Raw genomic sequence first — 27,971 nt, 5'->3', positions numbered from 1 at the left:
AAATAGGTATAAAGCCTTCATACACACTACAAGAGTTACCGGCTTTTGTAGTGGGTAAGTTGTGTGATATTATAACTTTGTCCCCATTCCCTGTGTGTGTGTTGTTTGTTTGTGTTCCTTCTCAAAAAAAAAAAAAAAAAAAAAAATTCTTAATTCTTAATAATAATATTATTATTATTCCAAGAAAGTGAAGCGTATACACTCTCACTTTCTCTCACGCACAAGTGTGTAGTGTATAATGAGGTGTGTATTAGTTTTTTTTTTTTTTTTTTAACCCTATTTAATTGATGGTTAAAAAGAATAACAAAAAGTGTACCATGCAGCTAGTTGAATTTGCCTATTGTGTCCTGATGCATCAATCGGTGGTTAGGGAAAACCCCAAATACTAGACACATGATGTGTTACACTTTTATCATCAATGAAAAAATATTTCTATCTTCTATTCATAATATATATATATATATATATATATATATATATATTTGTATGTATTGCCTTTCCAGAACCAGAAGTACCATTAGATAGTAATTTAGATACAATTGTAATCATAATCATACAATAGCGGAGAGCTTTTTTTTTTTTTTTTTATTACAGTATTTTTTTTTTTTTTTGGCTGTACATTAGGTGTGCGTTTGGGTTTTGCGCCTAGCTCCTGCGTTTGCGTTTTTTGTTTTTGTTTTTTTTTTTTTTAGGCGCCTCTTGCGGACATGAACAGTACATTTAGCTTATGAACAGTAACCTTCACTGTTCATGCACGCGGATTATACTATGCAAAGGACATTGGGCATTGTTCACCCACTGTTCACGACACCCACAACTATTTTATTAAAAAAAATTAAAAATGGGTCCCACGATACTATTTACATATTTAAAAATTATTTTATTATAGTATTTTTAGTTTTCAGCAAAATAAACTATATCTAAACGAACCCTAAATTGCATCCATTTATTTTAGGCGAAAACACCATTTTGGTCCCTACATTTTGAGGTCACAGTCAATTTGGTCCCTACATTTTGGTAGCAGTCAATATGATCCTTGTTATTTTCAATTTCCAGTCAATTTGGTCCCCACCGTTAACTTACTAACGGAAAATGCTTAGGTGGCAAACGGTTTGCATAATTGGGGCCTATGTGGCTAACATAATAATATAAAATTAAATAATTAAACAGCAAAAATCCACATAAGCATTTTAATGAAGAAAAAAAAGGCCATGTCAGATAAACAAAATCTAAAAAAAATAATAATAATTGAAAAAAAAAAAAAGAATTCAAAACAAAATTTCTCAGTTTTTTTTTTTTTTTTTTTTTAATTTTCTTTTGTACTCTTCCAGTTTCTTAGCTACCAAACGCTTACCCAAAAACACAACAATCTGGAAAAAACAATAATATTAGGCTGCACAAATTCGCCCTGACCCCTTACCATTCATCCAAATTCTTAAATACAACCTAACAAAACAAAATCCACATCACTTGCACAAACCCTCGCCCTAAAGTCAAAGAGAGAAGGGGAAACTTCAGATTGCTGCAGCCATAAATGACGGCAAGAAAGGCCAATAGTTGAACGACGCTAAACTGCGACGGTGCGACATGCTTGGGCTAAGGACAATGGCAAATCAGCCTCCATAGTGGATTTCGTTGATGCAAAGAATTCGAAGGAAAAAAGCCATTTGAATTTGATTTGGGTTGTCTGTTGGTGTGAATTGACTAATCAAAGTGCAAGGCATTGGGAATCTCAAGCAAAAGCCTTTTGGCCTTTGATTCTGTGACTTTTGTTATTCGGAGAGAGACCAATAACATTTAGGATTTGGGTCAACTTCAGAATGTTCAATAATGTACTATATAGTTTGTATTGAATCTTTTCAGTGCTTGGGTTTTCAGAGATGAGTCTTTTCTTAGCTTGGACAATTTTATTGAATTATTTCTTGTCCAAGTTTTTTGCAGTTTCTTTACGTTTTATGTGTTTGGTATTTGTTATGTTGCTGGGTACTATGTTTGGTACCTAAGAAAGTGCAAGAATACAAAAGAAATTAGAAGATATCGAGGACTTACAACCAAAAAAAAAATCTTTTTCTTTAATTTTTTTTCTTTCAATTATTATTATTTTTTAGATTTTGTTTATCTGACATGGCCTTTTTTTTCTTCATTAAAATGCTTATGTGGATTTTTTATGTTTAATTATTTAATTTTATATTATTATGTTAGCCACATGGGCGCCAATCATGCAAACTGTTAGCCACCTAAGCATTTTCCGTTAGTGAGTTAACGGTAGGGACCGAATTGATTGAAAGTTGAAAATAATAAGGACCATATTGACTGCTATCAAAATGTAAGGACCAAATTGACCGTGACCTCAAAATATAGGGACCAAAATGGTGTTTTCGCCTTTATTTTATACAATGAAAACTAGTACTTTGTTGACCCTTCGCAAAAAAACAAACAAAAAAGAAGAAAGAGACACGAGCTGTTTATGGTTGGTAGTTTTTCATAGGGACATAAACACATTAAATGCAATGAAAACTAGGGACTCTGCATTATCTTCTTTTTATTTTTAATTTTCCCATTTTTTTTCTTTAGCCGGAGTGCGCGCGCACACACACACACACACATATATATATATATATGGGATAATTACACTTTACCCACCTGTGGTTTGCCTCTAATTCTATGTGCCTACCCGTGGTTTCAACTTTGACACTTTACCCACCTGTGATTTCCTCCGTTAGTAATCCGTAACCCACCTCTGTTAAAATTAAGGGTAAATAGGTATTTTTGTACAGGTTTTATGTCTCTCTCCTCCCAAAACAAGAAAAACAAAAAAGAAAAAGAAAAACAAGATTAAAATATAGTATTGGTTTCTCATTATTCACAAACATGAAGAACATACACAAACATGAAGAACATAAACCCAGAAAACTAATACAAATCAAATGAAGCAAAACCATGAGAGAAGAACAAACTAATACAAATCAAATGAAGCAAAACCATGAGAGAAAGAGCGTTCTTCATCTTCTTCCTCATACTTATTTTTTGTGCCTATACTAAGAAATTTATTAAAATCAAAACATAACACAATTTACAACATGAAGAACATAGACCCAGAAAAATCAAACTCAAATCAACCTCCACAAATATATATTTGCCTTGTTGTCTCTCTTTCACCACAATGTTTACTAATTTGTTCAAAGAAAAAAAAAATCAAATGGCCGACCACAACAAACCCAGCCATGGCCGACCACTCCAAACCCCAAACCCAGCCATCCATGGCCGACCACTCCAAAGCCAAACCCAGCCATGGCCGACCACACCACAACAAACCCAGCCATGGCCGACCACTCCAAAGCCAAACCCAGCCATGGCCGACCACTCCAAACCCTCCCAGATCTGACTTTTCTCTTGCTCTTCTAGCGTTCTTTTCACCCACTACGAAGCCATGGTTGAAGCAATCCTTTATGGCGCTGCACAGAAAATCATCAAAAATTTGGGGTAGGGAGCTTTGATTCCTTATCACATAAATGAGTGTCAGGAGGCTATGGCTCTAAGAAAGGAGGAGATTTAAATACTCCCTGACAGAGTAACCTACAAAATCTAAAAAATCTGAATTCGAATCTGGTGCCAGTTAAACAAAATCCCATGTCTCAGCTAGATGATAGAATCAGGTAATATCCAAATAGCTATCCACTTTGCTGGGTCTATCATATTATTATTCACAGCTCCAGGATCTAGCAAGTGTTTCTCTTTAATTTAACAGTTTCTTTTAAGTATTTCTCTTTCAAGGATTTTCTTTTCGGTCTAGTTTACGTGCCCCTATAAAAGGAGACGTTCTACAATTTCCACACAAGAAAGAAAGTTGCCTTGGGAGAAAAAAGACAGCCATGGAACAGTTACTTCAAATTGATGGCGCAATAGAGTTCTTTTTGGAGACTGCCTCCTCGAATGTCAATTGGGAAGGCAGCTCAACCGATATTGAAAGGGACAAGCTTATTACAGTCGCAGCTGCTGTAAACAGGCAGTTTGGAATACACCTGGATTGTTTAGATATAGAATTAACTTGGGCTAAACTTAGGGCCAAGCCATCAAAAATTTGTGATAAGGAATCCAATACTATATTTTAATCTTGTTTTTCTTTTTCTTTTTTGTTTTTCTTGTTTTGGGAGGAGAGAGACATAAAACCTGTACAAAAATACCTATTTACCCTTAATTTTAACAGAGGTGGGTTACGGATTACTAACGGAGGAAATCACAGGTGGGTAAAGTGTCAAAGTTGAAACCACGGGTAGACACATAGAATTAGAGGCAAACCACAGGTGGGTAAAGTGTAATTATCCCTATATATATATATATATATGTATGTATGTATTATTACCTGTAATAATTTGTGAACAATTTGCAATCCTATAATGGACCAATAAAAAAATTGCCAAAGAATTAAAAATGACACATTAACACCCATTCAGGGATCGATACAAGAAGTATTTTACACCACTAAAATAACATTTTCCTGTACCCATAAGTGTCCTTTGATGGTTAGATCTAGTTGTCGCCAGCAACAGCCAATAATGAGAAATGTTATATTTACAATATTTTCATAATAAATTTTAATGGTAGGTTGTTACAAGTTATTATTAGTAGGGCAAAAATGTAATTTTACTGATAGATTCAAATTATAACCAATAATAACTAACCACTTATAATTATTTGTGAAAATATTATAAAAATGTTGTAGATGTAGCACTTCTCTTTCATTCATGCTACATTTGAAGTTTTTGAAGGTTTTGGTACATTCATTATTCATAAGTTGTTTCTAGTATGGGCCAATTGCTTCAATACCACTCTTTCCATCCAAAAAAAAAATTTTGCTTCAATACCACTCTTTACATTAGAGATTTTCCTAAACTCTTTTTGAGTCAGCCATGAATATCGCTTAATTAATTTCCTACCTGCTTTTCTATTTAGGTTATCAGTAGCTAGTTGTTTGGTGGACCACTGATTTAGTCGTAGGTTTAGTCTAGCCTTTCCTGACAAAGAACCATTCTTTTTCATAAATGCAATCCAACACACCAAGGAGGGAAGACAAGTTGTTAGTAAAGATATTACCAAAGATGAATCAGATTATTATAAGATTATATATATACACACATAGCAGTGTCCCCAACTCCAATCCCATGCCATATTTATAAGATATTACCAAAGTTCTGGTTTATTATTTGGAGAATCACCTAATTCATTTACCCTTACATAATTGTGTAATTTACCAATTCCATCTGTATTTAGGGTAACAAATGGTAATGGGGGGGGGGGGGGGGGGTTTCCATCATATAAACCTTGGGTACGTAAAGGTCTAGTAGAAACGTACAAAATCCATTTGTTAATTATTTGTATTTTATTTTCAATAATTCTATAGTCAAAATATGTTGAGGGGGCTAGTTGTTAATAGCTAATAAAAAAACATAATGTCCATAGTATATATGCCAGCACATGTGTTGAAAAGGAAGTCTAATAAGTTGGAAGCTAAAACCGAAGTATGCATGTTTTTTGGTATTCAAAAGAAACAAAGGGTTGTTTATTCTATAATCATAAAGATAACAAAGTGTTTGTTAGTAGCACACATACCAAATTTTTGGAGGATGATTATATGAATAATTTTAATCCTAGAAATAACATTGTTTTGGTTGAAATGAATGAACCTGTAGATGAACAACCAATGGATGAAACTAGGGATGATGTGGCTATATTAGATACACCACAAGATATTACTCATGAGATGACTAGTACACAGGTGCCTCATCGTAGTGAGAGAATTGTTCAGCCTCCTATAAGATTTATAGGTTTGGGAGAAACTTATGAAGCTATCTCAGAAGAGGCTGAATTGGATCCCTACACTTATGAAAGGGCAATGAATGATATAGATGTACATCATTGGGTCAAAGCTATTAAATCTAAATTAGATTCTATGTATTCCAATCAACAGGCGTCTAACGACATTAAACCTGTTGGTTGCAAATGGGTTTACAAGAGGAAGAGTAGGAATGGCAACGGACCGGGTTCGGGCCGGGTTTTTGCATACCCGACCCGACCTGCGGGCTAAGACCCGTGGCCCAGACCTGGCCTGATTATTAATCGGGGTTTTTTTTTTTTTCGTGGCCTAAACTCGCCCCGCAGGCCCCGTTTAGCCGCTTGGGCCCAAATCTGGCCCAACCAAATTTTTTTTAAGCCCATTAAGATTTTTTGCCAAATTCAAGCCATATGTGGCAGCCCATTCAAGCCATTCAAGCCCATTAAGATTTTTTTGTATTAAGATTTTTGGCATTTGGGCCACATTATATGGCAGCCAAATCAATCCAAATCATATGCAGCCAAATCAATCCAAATCATAGGTTATTCATAAATCAATAAATCACCTATTAATTATACATCTATAAATCAATAAATCATAACTAAAATCACCAACTAAACATAAAAATAAAATATATCCAATAAGTCCAAGAACTAAGTATCACAAGTCCAACAAGTTCAAAAAATTAAAAAGCTACAAAACAAATCCCACAAGTCTAAGAAATTACAAAATGTCTTATCCTCCATAAACCAACAAATTAAAAAGGCTAAGAAATTAAGGCTAAAAAGGCTTAGAATAATTACAAACCAACAAATTAATCCAACAAGTCCAAGAAATTAAAAAGGCTACTAAATTAATACAAAATGTCTAATCATCCATAATTGTGACACAACTCCCATCCTCTTCATTAGGCTCCCCATCATCAAGAATTGATTGAAGTATACAATCTTCAGACATAGTTGAAGAACCTACAACAATAATGAATTAAAAAATTGAATAAATTTCATCAAATTGTAACTAGCAAATATAAAAATACAATTTTAATTTTATAAATAGAAATTAGACAATTGCTAACCGTTGATTTCACTCCATAACCAATTTTGAGCACACATCATTGCCTTTATAATCTTGGGATGTAGCCTACTATGGTGTGGACTTAAAAGTCTCTCACTAGTGCTAAAGGCAGATTCTGAAGCAACAGTTGTGACAAGAATGGCTAAAATATCTCTTACAATCCTTTGTAAAGTAGGATACTTGAGACCATTACTTTTCCACCATCCCAAAATATCAAAATCTTCACTCCTCTTCAACACTCCCTTATCAATGAAATGATCAAATTTCATTCTAGCACTCCCATGTTTCTTTGAACTACTTGAATTATTGTTCACAAACAAATCAAAAGATGACATTGTCCCACTCAACCTAAACTTCATTTGTGCCACAGGGCTTGAAGTACTTGCAGGAATATGAAAACTTCCTTCATTATCTACAGGAGACTCATCTATATCTTCATACTCATCAAGCAAATCATAACAAAGATTCTTAATTTTTTCAATCTCCAAATCAGAATTATCACCATAAATGTTAGGATAATAAAACTCTAATAACTTCATCATATATCTTGGATCTAAGATAGCAGCAACAGCCATAACAACACTAACATTAGCCCAATAAGAATTAAATTTAGTAAGCATGCTTTCTGCCATCATACTTATCATCTCATTTGAATTCAAACTCTATTCATTCAATGCAATTTTCAACTCACACACCAAATTAAAATACATATTAGTTGTGGGGTACTTACAACCAGAGAAAAACTCAGTCACACTATGAAACAACTCCAACCTCCCACAAATATCTTTGGCTAACTCCCAATCATAATCATATGGCAAACAAGTATAAGATGTTTCATGTTTAGCCAAACGCGGGAAAACATCTTTATAAATCAATGCAGTAGAAAGCATTAAGTAAATTGAATTCTAACGAGTTTTACAATTTAAGACTAACTCTTTGGTGCATTGAACACGCAATTGACGTGCATTTTCTTCAAATTTCTGCCTCCTTTTTGGTGATCCAGTCCAATAAATCACACTATCACGAATCATTTCAATACCATCACCAATAAGAGACAATCCATCTTGAACAATCAAATTCAAAATATGTGCAGCACACCTCATATGCAACATAGACCCACCCAACATAAGAAAACTAGTATCAAGCTTATTCAAGAGAAGTCTTATCATGGCATCATTAGTACTACAATTATCAACAGTTATTGTGGACAACTTCCTATCAATGTTCCACTCTAAAAAACAATCAATAGGGACTTCAGTAAGGACATCTTTCGTGTGTGGAGAAGGAACATAAACAAACCTAGAAAAATAATATGAATAATTATAACATAACTCAATAAACATTCTAAATGTAAAGTCTTTAACATTCAATTTATAGATAAAAAAATTACCTTGAAACCCGGTTTTGCAACGTCCAAGTATGATCAATAAAATGAGCGGTAATGACCATAAACCCTCTCTTTTTGTTACTTGAAATTCACATATCAATTGTGATTGCCATCCTACTTCCATTCTTGTCTGTCATATTCAAAGCTTTCTCCTTCTCATTATCATAGATTTTAAGAATGTTACTCTTTAAAGTATTTCTTGTGACAAGTTTAAACATAGGTTGAAGATCAGCCACAAATTCTCTAAACCCAATGTGGTCAACTATTGAAAGGGGATATTCATGTAGGATGACCATACGAGCAAACTTATTCTTAATAACTTGATCAAATTGGTAAGTATTCAAACTCATAGTTTCATCCACCTTATTTTGTTGTTTAATTAAGACTTGTTGTCGCATATCCCTTATATCTTTAAACTTCATCCGTGGACATCTTGTTAAATGATTACGCAAATGAGTTGTACCTTGGCTAGACCCACTCAAGTAAAGTTTGTTACAATGATGGCATTGGACTTTAACTTTTCCATCAACTTTCTTCCTTATAAAATGAGTCCAAACATTTGAGGTAGTCTTTTTTTTTTTTACTTGTATCCAAGTCCTCATTTGTTGTATCCAAGTCCTCATTTGTAAGCTCTTGCTCTCCTTCTTCCTCTGTCCCTTCGTGTTCCTCTACCTCTAAGTCTTCTCCCACTAAGTCCACCGTTAGGGATTTCGGATTCCTAATTGGTTCAGAAGTTTGGGAGTTAGAATCAAAACAAATTATCACAAATTTATTATTACACATACTCATTGATTAATAGGCACAAATTCATAATTACACAGATTCACAAATTCTATCAGCGCAATCATAGTTAAACATGATTAACTACAAATTCAAACACTTACTCGTTATTTAATGGTGATCCTGAGGGTGAGCTGCCAGGCGACAATGGCGAGGGTGATCGTGAAAATGGCGAAGGAGATCGCATAGTTGGCAAGGGAAAACGTTCGGTTCTCAAGGGAGAGCCGCTTGGCAAGGAAGAACCAGATTTGTTTGTGTCTTCCATCTCCGTTTTAGGCTCTGTATTCCCAACAAACACAAAAAACAATAAACAATTTCTTCCATTAAACAAACTATGTAGATATGAAGGGAAAAAACAGGGGAACAGAATGCCTTGAGACTTGAATCAGGTAAAAGATATGTGTACAAAAATTCACTACCATATTTCACACTTAGTTTCACTGATTTCAACATCCCCAATGTATTACTTATCATCAAATCCAATCCTAATTACCAAAACAAACCCAATAACACCACAAACACCTTAACCCATAAACCAAACCCTTACCCACCCAAAACCCAAATAAACATTATTATCATCACAACAAATTCAATGAACCACCACACAATCAAAACCTCCAAACAAATTTTAATGAAACACTGAAGAAAAAAAAATCCAAAATTTTAAAACAAAAAATCCAAATCAGACTACTTTCCAAAAACTTAGCATTGACATGAAACAGAGGAAAGGAGCCATAAGCAACATCAAATTTTATTCCTTATACAACTTTTGTTTTTTCTCCTTTTGATAAGAAGCAAATCACTTATAATCTTTTTCTATTCACATACCAAACCAACACAAAGAACTGAAAACTGAAAAACCCAATTCACATATCGAAAAACCGAAACAAATGAGATAAGAAAAGTCTGCAAATTTTTGCTTACCTGCAACAAGATAGGCAAGCGAGACAAAGAGAATGAAGATTGAAGGAAGGAACATAACCATCCATTTATATTTTATTAATCTGAAATTTAAATAATAAAAAATTTATTTTTCCATTATTGAGAAAAACTCCATTAAAGCAACTATCTAGCTTAGTTGTCCTACCAAAATTGAAATTTCTTTTTGCAAAAATTATAACTACCAAAACAATATTCACAAGATTGTCAAAATCCAACCAAAACTCACACACACATACAAGCGTAGAACTACTATATATAGTGAACAAGTTGGTACCTTTGATGATTTTCTACCACTTTTGAACAAGTTGGTACCTTTGTTGGACTGAGGGTGTGTCGGAGTGACTGAGCTGAGGGACAGGGAGTGTCGGACTGAGGGAGGGAGGCCTGAGGGAGTATGGGAGTGAGGGTGAGGGAGTGTTAGAGTGTGGGAGTGAGGGTGATGGAGTGTGGGACTAAGTTGAAATGAGGGGGAGGGAGTGTCGGACTGAGTTGAAATGAGGGAGAGGGTGTCGGACTGAGCTAAAATGAGGGAGAGGGGTGTCATACTGAGATGAAATAAGGGAGAGGGTGTCAGACTGAGCTAAAATAAGGGAGAGGGAGTGTTGGACTGAGGCAGAGAGGCTGCTGAGTTCAGTTGCTGCTGAAGAGAAATGAGGGATTAGGGTTAGATTATAGGTATATATATATATAGGGTATTTTTGTAATTTCAAAGTACCAGGTTTTTATCTGAGCTGGGTTTCAGGTCGAGTCTCGGGTTTTTATGATAAAACCCGGACCCGACCTGAACCCATTTCGGGTTTTTTTTTTTAAACCCATACCCGACCCTATTCCTAATCGGATCAGGTAAAACTTGGCCCATTAGGGTCGAGCCAAGCCGGGTACTCGCGAGTTGGGCAAAAATTACCATCCCTAAGGAAGAGAGGGATAGATGGAAAGGTTGAAACCTTTAAAGCAAAGCTAGTGGCGAAAGGGTATACATAAAAAGAAGGTATTAATTATGAAGAAACCTTTTCACCAGTAGCAATGCTTAAATCTATCAGAATTCTCTTATCCATTGCTGCTCATTATGATTATGAGATTTGGCAAATGGATGTTAAGATTGCTTTTCTAAATGGCAATCTTGAAGAAGAAATCTATATGATACAACCGGAAGGTTTCATAGCAAAGAACCAAGAGCATATGATATGCAAGTTGAAAAGGTCCATTTATGGACTTAAGCAAGCACCTAGATCATGGAACATTATATTTGATCAAGCAATCAAATCATTTGGTTTTGAACAAAATCTTGATGAATCATGTGTGTACAAAAGACATCAAGACAAAATAGTAATGTTCCTAGTGCTTTATGTTGATGATATTCTACACATTGGAAATAATGTAGGGGTAATATCATCCGTAAAGGTTTGGTTGTCAAGCCAATTTGATATGAAGGACTTGGGTGAGGCTAACTTTATTCTAGGGATCAAGCTTTGGCGAGATCGCAAAAATAAGATGTTCGGCTTATCACAAGCTGGATATATAGATAAGGTTCTAAAACGGTTTAGCATACAAAATTCTAAGAAAGGGTTGCTTCCTTTCAAACATGGAGTTCCTTTGTCTGATAATCAAAGGCCTAAGACTCAAGAGGAAGAAAATATAATGAGACAAGTTCCTTATGCTTTTGCAGTAAGAAGTCTCATGTATACCATACTTTGTACTATACTAAATATCTGTTATTTAGTTGGCATGGTCAACCGATATCAATCAAATCCAGGATCAAAACATTGGCAAACTATGAAGCATATTCTCAAGTATCTACGGAGAACGAGAGATTATACGCTTGTTTACCGGTGTGATGATTTGATTCCCATTGGCTATATAGATTCAGATTTTCAATTTGATCTAGATTTCAAAAAGTCCACTTCAGGATGTGTATTCACCTTGGGAGGTGGAGCCATAAGTTGGAGGAGTATTAAGCAATCTTGTATTGCGAACTCCACCATAGAAGCTGAGTATGTTGCTGCTTGTGAAGCAGCAAAAGAAGCTGTCTGGCTCAAGAAATTCCTTTTTGATCATGGTGTTGTAAGAATGGAGTAGGTTCCCATCACATTGTTTTGTGACAATAGTGGAGCGGTTGCACAATCTAAAGATCCAAGAAATTATAAGAAAGGAAAGCACATTGAGAGAAAGTACCACATCATTCGAGACATTGTTGCTTGTGGAGATGTGGTGGTTGCAAATATTGAAAGTGCAAACAATCTAGCAGATCCCTTTACCAAAGTCTTGCCTCAAAGGACTTTCGAGTCACATTTGGAGGGAATGAGAGTTAGATTAGTGCACAACAGTCTTTAGGGCAAGTGGGACATTGTTAGGATTAGTGTCCTTAAATCCTATTGTATGATGTTATATATGATATTATGTATGACATTATGTATGACTTAATATTGTGATTAATAAAGTTATTTTATTATTATCTAAAATAATGGTAACATGAATATTCAGACATTATCATATTATCCATGAAATGCATAGTATGTGGTATATGTGAAAAGTTACAGAAGATATAAGTCACAAGTTCTTTGTAAACTCAGAATTTTAGTTTGTAGTCAGTAATGAAATTGAGCATTTCATCTACGAAGATTATAACATATCAACTAAAATAATTTGTCTTGATCATGAAAGTGGAGACTTCTAGTTGATGTGTTGATATGTTTTAAGAGTTAAACATATTGAACTGGACTGCTGTAAGATTTATTATTCTCCAGACGACTGTTAATTGAATAATAAATCTCACGACTTCTATTTATATGAACTCTTAATCCTAAAAGAATAATGGACTTAATTATGAAGTGTAAGTTGTTTTGATATATTAGGAGTGAGATCTAAAGTAACGGTTAAAACTTCAGTATGTTGGGCAGTCACATTTAATGTTGATGGAACATATATTCTTAAGATGGAATTCATAGTCTCTTAACGGAGATATAAAATATTCTCTTGAGATAATTTTAATGAGTTCAGTTATTCAGAGAGTTAGGTCTAATCACTTTAGTAAGGAATTATTAAAGTATATATTTATAAAATTGAATTTCATAAATATATGATGAATGACTTAAAAGGATTAAACTGGGTACTTAAGGATTAAGATGTAGTAATCTACAAAGTGACAGTCTACATTCATGACTTTGTATTATTACGAATATTTTATGAAGGGGTTGCATGTATAATAAAGTCTTGCGATATAATTTATTAATAAGATTTAGAGTGCAATTATATTTGTATAGTGGTATTAAATATAATTAATGGTAACTTTAGATTTGTCAAGAGTTGACAGAAAGGCCCAAGGCCCATTAGAGCAAGTGTCTTATTTGTTCCCTTTTGGTTTCACTCCAAACCACATATTAAAACCCAATTGGAAAGGCACAAAGGTTAGCTCAATTAGATAATCAGTTATAAAGAGAGAAACAACAACAAGAACATGAAATGGTGTGAGAGACTACACCCCCGACACATTTTATAGGATGTTGGGCCAAACTCACGTGAATGGATAGAGTCGTGTTATTGCCTCTTAAAATGGAGGTTCGACTAGTTATATTTTCCCCTTTAAATTAAGAGTTTTATAATAAAGTCGCCACTTATTTAATTATTGGAAAAATAAGAAATTCATAATTGAAAAATTCCTCATTTTATTAATTTAAAATTGAATTTACATTGATCCTAGGAAAATTACATGGTTTTGGTTCTAGATACAATCTAAGATAAAATACATGATTATGTTTCCTAATTACAATCTAGAAATTGAAAATTACATGGATAAGCATTTGATCTACTAACCCTTGATCTAAGCTCGAAGGCTATGTTATAAGGTAGGAAGGTGTTAGGCACCCACCTTACCCAGTGAAACCGGTCTTCTAGACTATGGTGGCCAACATTTATATCATATCATCCAATATGTCAATCAATTTGCATGTTGAATTTAATGTGTGCATGTAATAAACCCTAATTCAATTTATTAAGCATTGCATTTGGATTGAAAAATAAATTCCAGTGAATGTGTGTGGATGGTGATATCCTAGATTTAAGGATTTCAAATAATTATTAAACAAACATCTTTTTCATGTTTTTTATTTGGATTTAAGATTAAAACTAGTGTTATGTATGAACATGTGATGAACAACCAATAACATGTGAAGAACATATAAGAACAATTAAGAACATTCAAACATATTCAAAGGAACTTAAATGATTATTATCATGCTTTAATTTTAAACTCTCATTATAGCAACACAAAGAACAATTAGGGAAATTGATTATACCTTTATGCAAGATCCATATGGTGGAAGAGAAGACTCTTGAGGGAGGTCCTAAGAGTGGAGGAAAAGAAGAGTTAGGAGAGAAAGAGTAAGTCTCACTCAATACCTTGAGTCTCAAGAAGACCAAGATATGACAAGACTACTCAACTTCCTAGAACTCAAGAGAGGAGAAAAGGAGATTTTTGTGTTTTGGAATGAAGAAGAGTAAGGGTTTATATATTAGTGGTGGAGGAAATATGAATGGAAGGTAATTTAATGAAGGTTGACAAAGAATCATGAACCTAGACCTCATTTTAACCTTGGGAAAAATCTGGTGCATTAAATGGAGAGATTGGTGGGAGTGAGGAGCAAGCCAAAATTCGGTTTTCCCATTGCTGCTGTAACAACCTATAGAGCCAATTTCGAAAGATCATATCTGACTCAATTCTGATCGGAATTGTCTCGTTCTTGTGCTCAAATTAAAGTTCCGGATGTCTAATTTCTTGGAAAATTAACCTCATTCACAGATTCAAAATATTTTGAGAGGCATCGATGAAATGGTGAGCAGAGGTCATTTGTTAGAAAATGGTTTCAGCATAATTAATATTAATAGGTTTCAAATTAGCTCCCAATTAACATTAAATGGCTTCAATCACTCCCATTTCAGACTTAATTAGTTACAAATTTACCCTAATTAAAAGATAATTGCACAAATTACTCATTAAATGATTAATGTTTAACTATCTAGTTAATTAGGTGTGTGCAACCCTACCATAAAATGTAGTTCTAATCAATCAAATTATGACACATCATTGATCTCAAATTGATTATACTTATAACCAATTGAAATCAATTATTCATAATCACATATAGTCGGACTCAATTTGTGATAGTGCATCTCAGCCATTAAAATTTGATTTGATGATAACTTCAATATGGTGGTCTGATTAGGACTTATGACCAGTCAATTTGATCATTACAACATCAAGATCATTTTGGTGAAATGAGATTAAGGATCTAATGACCAGAATTGAGATGCAAATTTCCAAGGAAAAATTAACCTTTTACCTTCTAAGTGAGGTAAAATGCGGGTTGTAAAATAAGATATCAACAAATGGTATGTGTGTGAATATTAGACAATTCATTCATTCTCTCTAGAGCATACACATATAACTGATTGAGAGACCACACTTCTTGAGCATTAAGTGGAATTGGAGTGAATATTGAAAGTGTTCTCAAGTACTTTTCATCTTTGATTTTGAATTTCACCGCATTAAGGTACACTCTCTTGTTCTTACATTCTAAAACTTACATAGCACATGTTATCAATTACGAATGAAGTAGATCCGTTAATTTTTCCGTTGCATACATTCATATTTCCATCAATAATTTAAATGGAAGTGTTTACTGGATGACATGACTTAATAATTCCTATTAAGAAAAGTATTAAGCAGTTCCATTGGTTTTATAATATTCACTGTTTTTATTTATTTATTTATTTATTTTTTTTCTGAATCATGCAACAAGTCAATTGTATATCAATGATATGTTCTCCATGACTAAGTTTTGGTTATATATATAGCTATTCAATTGCAATTTTTTTTTGGGTTCAATTAAATTTCAAATTTAACATAGGGGTGATTTTAATTTTCTCCCTTAAATTTATTTGTTCCCTAACATTATCAATCATATTTTAGAGAGAAACATCAAGAGTCTTGTAACTCAACTTGCACAATCGGATGTTTTCCATGAAGGCACCCAAAGTTCAAATTCTCTACTATAAACTATTGATGTATCAAAAATATATATTCCAGAGAGAAAGAGGGTTTCGATTATCTACTGTCAGCTTTTGCAATTGTCTTTCTATTTGTCCAATAGTTCTTTGCCCTGTCAGCAAATCATGGAAAAGAAAAATGTAAGAAAAATGTGTTCATTACCATAATAAAATTTTCCATTTTACTTATTATTATTATTATTAACTTTTTTTTTTAAAGAGAGTTTTAATCTATGGCGTCCACTCTTGATGATAGCTCTTTATCATCCGACTAAGATACCATACCAAGACACCTCTGTCAACAAATCATAGAAAAGAAAAATGTAAGAAAAATGTGTTCATCTCTTTATCATTAGACCAAGACACCAATCAATTTTTGATTTAGGAGGAGATTGAACCTCAGATATCTTATTCAACTATTAGAAATTTTACCAATTAAGCTAGTTGGAACCACTTCCCCATATAGGCTTAAAAAAAATATCAAAAATACCTTTAATCTAATTAGATAATCCTTATTCTTAAAAAAAAAAAAAATAGGGTTAAAATTTTAATTCAACAAAATTCAAAAAAAAAAAAAAAAAAAAAAAAAAAAAAACCTACTAGAGAAACTTCTTTCCTAAAAATTAGTGCAATTTCTATCTAAACATATCTCACGTACATTTGATACAATTTTTTTCCTAAAAACTAGTACACACTAAATCTAGCAATTTACTCCATTTCAAATCCTCCATTTTAGTTTTATAAAAATCTTTTCCTATGTAACCTCACTAACAATAGATAAATATAAATTGAAAAATTATATTAAATTCAAAATTAAAAAAAGAGTCTCATCGCACGTGCGGAGTGCATGTGATGAGGTTAGTTAAAGTTAAGTGCTTGAAGAGTGGTGGTAACATATTTAGTATGTTTCCAAACAAAAACAAAAAAGTCTCAAGTAAAAAGAAAATAAATTAAAAATTAAGTAAATTTAAATCCTAATTTTTTGTTTTCAAGGGTAGGCTATAATTTGCTTATTACGGTAGTACTTGAGGAGAAAAATATTTATAAATAATTCTTCAATAACTTTTTTCTAATTGTTTTGAGATTTGCAAAATTACAATATAACGTTGTTTATAGTGATTACGATTTGAAAGTTCGAATGTGTGTGAAAACACAAGAGTTGTTTAGACCCCCAAATTAAAAATTATGGCTAGGTTGATTTTACTCTAACTTAAACTAAGTGCAGAATAGAGTAAATGCGAGCAAACAAACAATATAACTACTCTAAGTCATATTCATCAAATATCAACAATAAAATGAAAGCTAAAAGAGTAGGGAAGAAGGATGCAAACACAATATAACATTGCGATGTGTAATTGAAGAGGAAACCGAAGAACTTGACAAAAAACCTCTCCACCTCCCTCAAAGCGGTAAATCGATCCACCAGAGAATAAGTTGGAGTACACAAATAACAAAAGACCCTCCAAGTCTAGTCTACCCCAAGTACTTGAGCTCTCCAAGCTCCTGCTACCAACTGACTTAACAAAGCCTTGTCTTCTATAGCTCTCTGAATTACGCAATTTAGCTCGATTGCATCCACCAAACAAATGGCTTCTTTCAATGCTTCCCAGCAGTACCAAAACCTCACTTTACACTCAGAATGAGTGTGGTAAGTGTTTGGGCTATCAACCTCTCAAGGATTTGGATATGGAGAGGTAGGAGTTAAGGAAAACCACACAAGATTGTGTAGAGGATTGTAGGTATGAAAATCTCTAATGCTTAAGGGTTTTCTCTCTGAAAGCACTCCTTCCAAAATGTGGGTAATGTGGGTATATAGTGGGTGAAGACACAGTGTAGTAGATATGCCAAAATAGTAAAACAGAATGTTTCACGGGTATCTCGCGGGAATGCCTTACCTCACCTGCAAAATACTCACGAAAACCAGTTGTCATGACCCTTCGCATTCTAGTCATGTGCTCTGCACGTGGCTCACTTCGCGAGAATGCTTCTCACGAAATACCCGCGAAATCCACACTTTCTTCAATAGGCGCTTGAGTTTTCACACTCTCTCTCACACACAACCCATACAATAAAATCCCACATAAAATACAGGGTACATATGATTGAACAAAAATACAATCAAATTTGGCACGAAATTAAAGTCAACACAAAATAGTTGTAAATAACAACTTTACATGATTTCTATAATAACTAGTCGCTAACTCATGCGATGCACAGGATAGTTAACAAATGTTAAATAATTTTAGGCATCTATTACCTCTAGCTTTTTTTAGTTTGCATAGAAGTCTCAACCATGTTGCCACAATCCATAAATGAAAAAATAAATAATATTATTAATCATGTAAAATTTCAGTTAAGTTCATAGGATCTATACATTGCTATATATTCTAAACCTTATCTCTATATATTTTTCTAGCCTTATCCACCAAAAACCACACTCCAAATAACCTTAATTCCTTCCATTCACTTACAAACTACGGAAACAATTTAGAAGTATGAAACAACAAATAACAAATCAACTATTTATACCTAAGTTTTCTATTTCCTACTTGGACAACAAAATACCCAATACCCAAAATAATACACTGCAAAATACTCACAATATTTTAAAATTTTGACCTGGACCATAGAATAAAAAAAAAAAGTCCAAAAACTCTCCAGTCTCCTCCATCAACTTCTCGTCATGTTGCTACTCATTAAGCCATGCTTTCCACATGCCCAAAACCTTGTTAAACTCCTCAACCTCTATTTATAATAAATGATTGTCTCTCTTAGTAATTATCTATCAATTGCATATGAGGACCAGATTTCTCAACTAACCCATGCTTGATAAACCAATAAAAATCTCAACTTGATAATAATAATAATCAAAGTTGACATTGAAAACCCTCTCAAATTTGAATTAGAGGCTGAGTATTACCTATGATGCTAAATACTTTATACCACAAATTTCATAGGAGCTAAACAAAGACTAAAACTAATGAAAAGCACAAAAAGAAAAAAAAAAAAAAAAAAAAAAAAAAAAAAAAAAAAAAAAGAAGAAGAAGAAGAAGAAGAAAGAAGATAAGATAAGAGATGGACCTTGGAGAAATACTGTGCCAAGACCAGAGCAGAGAATTAGAAAAATGCAGATGACCAAAAAAAAAAAAAAATTGCAAAGAGGGAAATAAAGAACTGTGTGTTTTAAATGTAAAGGAAGGGTTTAAGGTTTTTTATTACTATTTGAAATTGTAATAGTAGAGTTTGTTATGGACTGATATTCTCAAAAGTAGACGTGCTCTAATTGTAATTGGAACATAAAATAAAGAAATAAAATAATAATGATGTGGCAAGTTCTAGAGATGTCAGTAAAAAGTCAAAAGTTTCGGTTTTATATATATATTAGTTAAAGGTCTGTGCGTTGCACGGTTTACTTAAAAAGATATATGTAAATAAATTAAAATATTCAAAACTATATTAATAATTAGTTAGTCACACTATAAAACATATTAATGTTATGACATATATTTAATACATACATTTGAGTCACTTTTTAGGAGCACATTGTGTAATATATAAATTTTACATATTAGAACATAAAATAATGATAGATGAAGTAGAATTTTTAATTTCTTATAGTTTAGAAAATAGATTGTTATTCTTAGTAAATTATTAGTAAAAGAGTTTGATCTACATTAACTATCTATTGTCACTATATTAATAATTAGTGACAATTAACTATCTTTATGCATTTAGTAGTGTAGGGATGAAAGGCTCATATATAAGTATTGGGCCGTGGGCCGTGCCTGAGGAGAGGTAAATACTAACAAAGGCATATAGATTAATGGGCCATGGAAGAAGTCTGGTCATAAGGAGTTGGGGATGTTGTTCAAGGAGAAACACCTCCTCGGCCAAGTAGAGTAGAGATCAAATGGTCCGACCATCCATCAAGAACAGAGCAACGGGCAATCGTGCTTGAAATGATAAACACCAGAGAAGGATGAGACAAAAGAGAGTTGGGAAATATCTGAGAAAAAAGCTACTGCCACTGCATTAAATACTCTGCATCTAACCCCTTGGCCACATTAATGTGGAGGTGATACTTAAACAGTAACTTTCAGCCTTACAACTACCCTCAAAGACTTCAGAAAGGTACTAATGGGACAAGTATCAGAACTAGCAATTTGATCTACACGTGGAGGGCTGAGATGAAAGAAGGAAGGAGAACATAAAGGGGAAAAACCCCATTATAGGGGGGGGGGGGGGAGAAAATCTAAGGAATAATCACTGTGTACTCAAGAACTATAAATTTGTATAAGTCTGAGTGAGATAGATAAGAACAAACCATCCTTAGACTTGACCGAGGAAAACTTTTCTTACTCAAAACTGTTTGTTTTATTCTTTCTAGTAATAACTAACCTACCAAGATCCTTGCCCATTTAACTCATCGAAATTTCATCTCCAAGCCCACTCTCTAACAAATTTATTGTTTTACGCTCTTTGGGCCATTGACCCACCATTTGGGCTTTGGGAGCAAAACATGCCCTTACAATTGGCACCGTCTGTGGGGAGCTTGAACATTCTTGAGTTTGTTTAATCATGGTAGGTTCAGGGTCAAACCATGAAGAATCTGTGAGATCCCAACACCAAGATCAATTCCTTAATCTTGAGCGAAGGAGAGACTGCGAAGTTAGTGTTCACACCACCCATACAAGCAGGAGTCATTCTAGAAGTGGGAGTCATATGTCCCATGGAGAAAACACCAGAAACATGCACCTGGAGATAGATCATTTACGGAAAAAGTTATGCTGTAAGCAAAGGAGAAGGACTCCTTCAAGCTTAAAGTCTCACTCTAATGATGATGATGATGATGATGATGATAATAATTACAGGTCCAGATCAAGGACTCCTCCCAGCGAGTCTTTCTCTTGTGATAAGGATCACCATTATAGGTGGAAAAGCAGAAGCCCGTCTCGCAGGGGCCTGGGCAATGATGCTATGAGTAGGGCCTTGCGCTAAATTTATAAATCATCGATCACACGGAGAATTGAGGGGGGAAAACTTCCTTGGCGGTTTACTCAACCAACATTTACCAGGTACAATGGTAGGATGGATCCAATGGAGCATGTTAGCCATTTTAATCAAAGAATGGCTGTCCACTCAAAGAACAAAGCCTTAATGTGCAAGGTATTCCTTTCTAGCTTAAGGCCTGTGGCAATGAGATGGTTTGATGGGTTAGGGGAAGGATTTATTAGTTCCTTTCAGGAGCTTACTAGGGACTTTGGAGCTCATTTTCTTACTTGTAGCAAGGTTCCTCGTCCATTGGGACACTAGGATCATAACACTGCTACTCAATTTTTTCTTTCTTTTTTCTCTCCTCTCTTTTCTATTCTCTCTCTCTCTCTCTCAACCCAGCCCTCTTCTCCTTCTCTATTGAAATAGTGAAGTCACTGAACCTAAAGCCTGAAACTGTGAAACCTAGGGCTGTCCATCCAATCCGAAGACCCGATCCACCCGAAGATTCCGACCGTATCCGACCCGAAAACCGGCCGACCCGATCAAGTCACCGGTCGGCGGCGGGCCATTTGTTCCAAAAACCGACTCCGGCGGGTCGGTCTCGGTTTTCCTCCCCAAAACCCGAAAAAACCCGATCCGACCGATATACTAAGATTTCCATCAAAAAATTTCTAGAATCCGACGAAAGTTTCCATATTCCGGCGATATTTTCCAGATTCCGGCACAAATTTCCAGATTCCGGCGTCAAATTTCTAGATTCCGGCAACAAACTTTCATATTTCGGCGACTTATCAAGTAGATCTAGTGATATTTCGTCCAAATCTAGTGAAATCTCACCGGATCTAGCGAGATCTCACCAGATCCGGTTAGATCTCCGCCGGATTTGGCGTTTTTCTCCTGAAATCAACTATTTTGGCTGGTTTTTTCACCCTGGACGATTCCGACCGAATCGACCGTGTTTCCGGCGCAAAACCGACCGCACCGATCCGACTCCCTCGCCGGTCGGCGGCGGGTCAGGATTTTCTCAACCCGATTCTATCGGGTCGGTCTCGGGTTGGGCACAAACCAGACCCGGACCGACCAGTGGACACCCCTAGTGAAACCATTGAACCAAAGCCTTTCTCTTCTCACATCTCTCACAAATTTCTTACCCATTTCTCTAATCTCTTCTCTCTCTATACCGAATCCCTCTATCTTTTCGCTCTCATTCCTGTAGATACCGCATTTTGTACCTCTTACGACTAGGGTTTCCATTTCCCAATGATGCTCGAACTCTAAGGTCCAAGGCCAATTTAGAGCCAAATCAGATATTACATTGACTTAAGGAGTGTTAAAATGGAAAATATAACCTTTTAAATGAGCAAAAATCTATTTTTAAAAAATTAAATGATTAAAGTGGCCCTCAGCCTGAGTACGTGAGTCATGGCCTATGTATGCGAGCTAAAGCATGCGTACGCAGGCATACTTCTGTGTACGCAGATAGAGTTTTAGAAGCATAAGAAATGCAAGTTTTCTGCAATAATGGCTAAAGTTTGAAATAAATCCCACATCGTCTGGGAGCCGTTCCAAACCCCATTTTTTCAACTATAAAAGGCTAAATGGTACATTTTCAACACACACAAAAATCCCACGGAAAAAACTTAAGATTCACTAGAAAATAGTGAATCAAAAGGGAGTTTTTCACAAAACACTCTCAAGTCATTTTTTATTTGATTTAGACCTTTTTTGGCCCTAATTCTTTGAGTTTAAGATTGTTACTATTTTATTGAATTGTGATAGATATGACTGAGGGGAACGGACAAAAATCAAGCCTAAGAGCTTTTGCTTTAAGGTATTCTTTCTAGCTTTTTCTTTTTATTTTCTATTTTTCTTCTCTTGTTTTAATCTCGTTTTTGGTTTGGTTTATGTTCATACTTGTTTTCTTAGTTTAACCCTTTAGTTCCTTTCTTTTTTGTGTACATAGGTTGTTAGTTTTTTGTTTTAAAGTTCTGCTTTGTTTCTGTGTTTTTAGGTTTTCTGGATAAGGATCTGTGTACGCATGATCTAGCCTACGCACGCAGGCTAAATCCATGCGTACGCAGACCTGAGTAACGACATCATGCACACTAGTGTAATACGTTAATGTCTTGCTGCCATGTTTAAGTTGCTGCCTTGTTAGATGAATGCTAGGGTTTCTTTTGTGTTTGGCTCTCTTTTGTTTAAGGGTAGATAAGTATGTGTTTTGGGATGAATGATGCCATGATTGTATGCTTAGATGTATGCTAGTGTGTGTGTGAGTATAAATACAAGTGTTAAACATGTTTTTAATAAGGTTAGGGCGTAAGACACAATGACGGGAGGCCAACCTTAGGGCTTGGTGATCTTGGATGCCTAACACCTTCCCAAGAGCGTACCTAAACTCCGAACCCATACTCTAGTAGTAAGACGAAAGGTCCTTCCTTGAAAGGACGCTATATTCATGGTTCCTAGATCATATAACTAGGTGGTAACTCTGACACTTTTTTCTCTTGCACCCACCCTTCCTCTTTGTTCTCATCTCAAAACAGAAGCTTCAAGGGAGGGGATTTAGCTTCTATTTGGGTCAAATTAATGCTCTATGGATTTCATTGGGTTAGGGTTTGGTTTTGGGTTGTTTCTTTATCACGAGCTTGGACATCGTTGGTGATCATCGAGTGTTTCAAAGCTTGCTTGTTGATTCAACTTCAAATATTGGAAAGTTATCTCTGTTTTCTTTAAGTAAGTTGAACTATGCACAAGGTTTTTGCTTTTTGAATTATGATAAATGTAATTGAAATTCAAAGATAGTAATTTAAGGTTTTAACGCTTCTCTTTGGCTAGAATTTTACTTTTGTTGCATCTAATTTATTGTAAAAAATGTCTTTACATTGGAATTTTTAGTCTGATGGAAGTTTATATTTGTTGTTTCTAATTTATTATTATAAATGGTTTTACATTTGGGAATTTCTAGTCTGCAAAAAAGTTATATTTGATGTTTCTAATTTATTGTTATATATGGCTTTACATTTTGAAATTTCCAGTGTGCTGGAATCTTACATTTTTTGTTTCTAATTTATTGTAAAAGATGGCTTTACATTTGGGATTTTACACTAAGAGAAACCGTAATGGTTGCTTATGATTGCTTCAGTTGGTTGTCTTGTTATCATCTCATATTCTTGGTGATTTGGGTGCTTTGTAGGAGGGTCTTTAATAAGTAGGCTGTGTCATTATCTACATTATATATTTATGGACTCACAATCAAACCTACCATTTTACACTAGTATCATAAAAAGAGGAGATATTGATGTTGACTCACATTTTGTGGATATATCTCAAAATAATCCAATATATGTTTCTAATTCTCCACCTAAAGTTCAAATTGTCATTCCTAAGAAAACAAAATAGGGTAACAACTATTTCAGCACAAATCTTAGATGACAAGTTGAAACAGGTTATAATATAAGTCCACCACTAAAATTACTTTTTTGCCCATTAGTAACAGTGAATAACAACTTATCACATAGGATTTGTTATGAAAAATGTTGTGGCTGTAACATTACTCATTAATTAATATATTAACAAAAATGCAAAATTTTCATTTTGAGAAGGTGGAAGGCTCTAAATGAAGAGAATTTTCCTACATGAAAATCATTACATTTTGCTCCATTAATATGCCGCAATTAATTACTCTCTTCATACCATTTTGTTTATTATGTTTAGAAAATCTAACTTTTTAAGGGAATATTATTTAATGTATTATCTTTTATATAAAAATGTACAAGTTTTCAAAACTACCCTCATTCATTTAAATTTTAGTAAATGAGGGGTATTGAATTTTTAAATAAAATAATGGGTATATTACAAAATTTATTTGTTGATTTTTCTAAGAGGCCTTCATTTTGTGACATCCCAAAATTGATAGAATGGAATAGAGACCAAATAATTTGGGACAGATGGAGTAATATATTAACATAAATACTAAATTTTGATTTTTCTCAAAAAAAAAAATACTAAATTTTGATTTTCATGAGAAGAAAAACTAAATAAAGAAAATTCTCATACATGAAAATGCATTTACTCCATTAATAGATGACAACTAATTACTACATTGGCATTGATGCAAATGTTTGATTTTGATGAGGTGTAAGGCTAAATGAGGAGAAATTATTAGGTACACCAAGAGAACTGCTGACGTGGTCTTTCCTGACCTCCCAACCAATAAAATACTATTATTTATGCAAATGTGATATCATCTGGTAATTTTTATTTTTTATTCATTGTGCTAATTAAGAAACTCACATGTACATTTGCATAGATAACATCATCTCATTGGTTAGGGAGGACCACATCAGCAGTCCTCTTGGTGTAAATAATAATTTCTCCTAAAGGAGCAGAATTATCATACATAAAAATCAATGCATTTATTTCATGAGTTATATTAACGAGTGCCCTTAAAACATTTTTGGTCATGCTAACGAGTGGGGCACTCATTAACAATCCATTTTAGGAAAGTTTTGACATCACTTTTATGAGAAATGAAAAAAGATGTCAAAACATTAATTTTTTTTTCTTTTCCCATAAAAACTTTCTTTAACTGGATTCTTAACCAATACCCTAAGGGCACTCGTTAGCATTTTTCAACATTTTTTTAATGAACCATTTTAGAAAAATTTTAATACCACTTTCATGAAAATAATAATAATAATTGTCAAACAAAGTCAGCTACTTTTTTTCTTTTTTGTAAAAAATTTCTAAAAATAGTTCTTCAACCAATGCCCTTAGAATATATGTTAACTTTTTCCTTATTTAATTAATACATTTACATAAATGCAAAATTTTGATTTTGATAAGATAAAAGGTAAAAGAGTAATGCTAGAGATACAAACTTTTTTACAATTTTTTTTTTTACTAACTGTTGAAGTAGTGAGTAATTATTGGTAAATAAAAAAGTGATCTTAATGGTAGGCCTAAATAAAAACTAATAAGAAATTAGTCATATCAACAGATTGTAAAAATATTGTGAAATAGTTTATAGTTGTAGCATTATTCAAGGTAAAATGAAGAAAATTCTCATTCCTTCTCAAGAAATGTACTAAACTAGTACCAAAATATTTTGTTTTTACGAATAAATTAGATCTTTTACTAGAACATAATTAAAAACTTTACTAATTTGATGACAGGAGTAAAAATATTGGAGCTAAATTGAATTTAACCAAAAAAAATCTAATTAGTAATAATAGATTGGTAAATCAGTAAATTGACTATATTTTGATAACCTTTTTTTTTTTTTTTTCTTTTTCTTTTTAAAGTTTTCACAAGCTTATCAAACCACTTATTGATCTGACAGCAAAAATGGATTGGTTGGATGCCCTTTGCACACTTCAATTATGAGGGATTAATGGCCTAGTAGTAGTGGCACCAATATATTTGGTAAGTGACCCAACCCTCCCCATTAATATGTGCCCCACGAAACACAAACGACTTTATTGGTCAATAGACTCAATACTTCCACAACTACCTACCTACCTCCCGTCTCATAAAAGTCCATCCCCTCTTCAACTTTGTAGCACCACCACCCACACCAAAACAAGCCATACGTTTTTCTTCTGCAACTCAAAATGAGTGCTAAAAATAAACCATCAGATTCTCATTCCCTGGTCCTCCCATGGAAGACCCGGATCTCCGTCTCCGCCCTCTCCGCTGTCACCGACTTTTTTCGCCGATCTGACGGCACCGTCAACCGCCATATCCTCTCTCTCCTCGACCTCAAAGCAAGCCCTAATCCCAACCCCGTGAAAGGCGTCAAATCTTCAGACATCATGGTCGACCCTTCTCGCAACCTCTGGTTCCGCCTCTTCGTTCCCACGGACACCGACACCACCACCACTTCCCTCCCCGTCGTCATCTTCTTCCACGGCGGCGGCTTCACTTTCCTCTCCCCTTCCTCCTTCGCATACGACGCCGTCTGTCGCCGCTTCGCTCGTAAACTCCCCGCCGTTGTTATCTCCGTCAACTACCGCCTCTCCCCGGAACACCGCTACCCGTCTCAATACGACGACGGATTCGACGTCATTCAATTTCTCAATCGCAGCGAACTCAAACAACTCCCGGATTTTGCGGACTTGTCGAAATGTTTCTTAGCTGGCGACAGTGCAGGTGCCAACCTGGCACACAACGTGGCAATCCGGGCAAGTCGGGAAGGGTCCCAGTTCCAGGTCGTTAAAATTATCGGGTTGATTTCGATCCAACCGTTTTTCGGAGGAGAGGAGAGAACGGATTCGGAGATTCGGTTGCGGAAAAGTCCGATCGTTTCGTTGGAACGAACCGATTGGCTTTGGAAGGTGTTTTTGCCTCAAGGGTCGGATAAAGATCATGAGGCAGTTAATGTGAGTGGGCCCAAAGCGGTTGATATTTCGGGTTTGGAGTATCCGGAAACGGTGGTGTTTGTTGGGGGATTCGACCCGTTACAGGATCGGCAGAGGGGTTACTATGAGTGGTTGAAGAAATCTGGGAAACAGGCTCGCTTAATCGAGTATCCAAACATGATGCATGCGTTTTATGTGTTTCCAGAATTGCCTGAGTCGTCTCAGTTGATAGCACAGGTCAAGGATTTCGTTTCCCATAAATGTAAAACTTCCAATTCCCAATAATAATATTATTCCAAGAAAGTAATATGTAGCGTACACACTCTCACTTTCTCTCGCGCACTAGTGTGTAGTGTATAATGAGGTGTGTATTAGTTTTTTTTTTTAACCCTATTTAATTGATAATTAAAAAGAATAACAAAAAGTGTACCATGCAGCTAGTTGAATTTGCCTATTGTGTCCTGATGCATCAATCGGTGGTTAGGGAAAACCCCAAATACTAGACACATGATGTATTACACTTTTATCATCAATGAAAAAATATTTCTATCTTCTA

The 27,971-nt window shown here is 34.6% G+C and overlaps 1 protein-coding gene and 1 long non-coding RNA gene across 2 annotated transcripts; both read left to right on the top strand.

Annotated features, from left to right (window-relative positions):
• The first annotated feature begins 188 nt into the window (after positions 1-188).
• Positions 189-27,971, top strand: LOC126702333 (uncharacterized). The gene is made up of 2 exons (XR_007647726.1): positions 189-253; positions 27,791-27,971. It is a non-coding gene; the product is annotated as an uncharacterized LOC126702333 (long non-coding RNA).
• On the top strand, positions 26,512-27,971 carry LOC126702332 (probable carboxylesterase 18). Its single transcript, XM_050401007.1, has one exon. The coding sequence runs from the start codon at positions 26,669-26,671 to the stop codon at positions 27,698-27,700; it is 1,032 nt and encodes a 343-aa protein (XP_050256964.1). The 5' UTR covers positions 26,512-26,668; the 3' UTR covers positions 27,701-27,971.

This window comes from Quercus robur, chromosome 10, assembly GCF_932294415.1.
Source record: "Quercus robur chromosome 10, dhQueRobu3.1, whole genome shotgun sequence".
NCBI classification, from domain to species: Eukaryota; Viridiplantae; Streptophyta; class Magnoliopsida; order Fagales; family Fagaceae; genus Quercus; species Quercus robur.
This window is presented reverse-complemented; position numbering and strand designations above follow the sequence as displayed.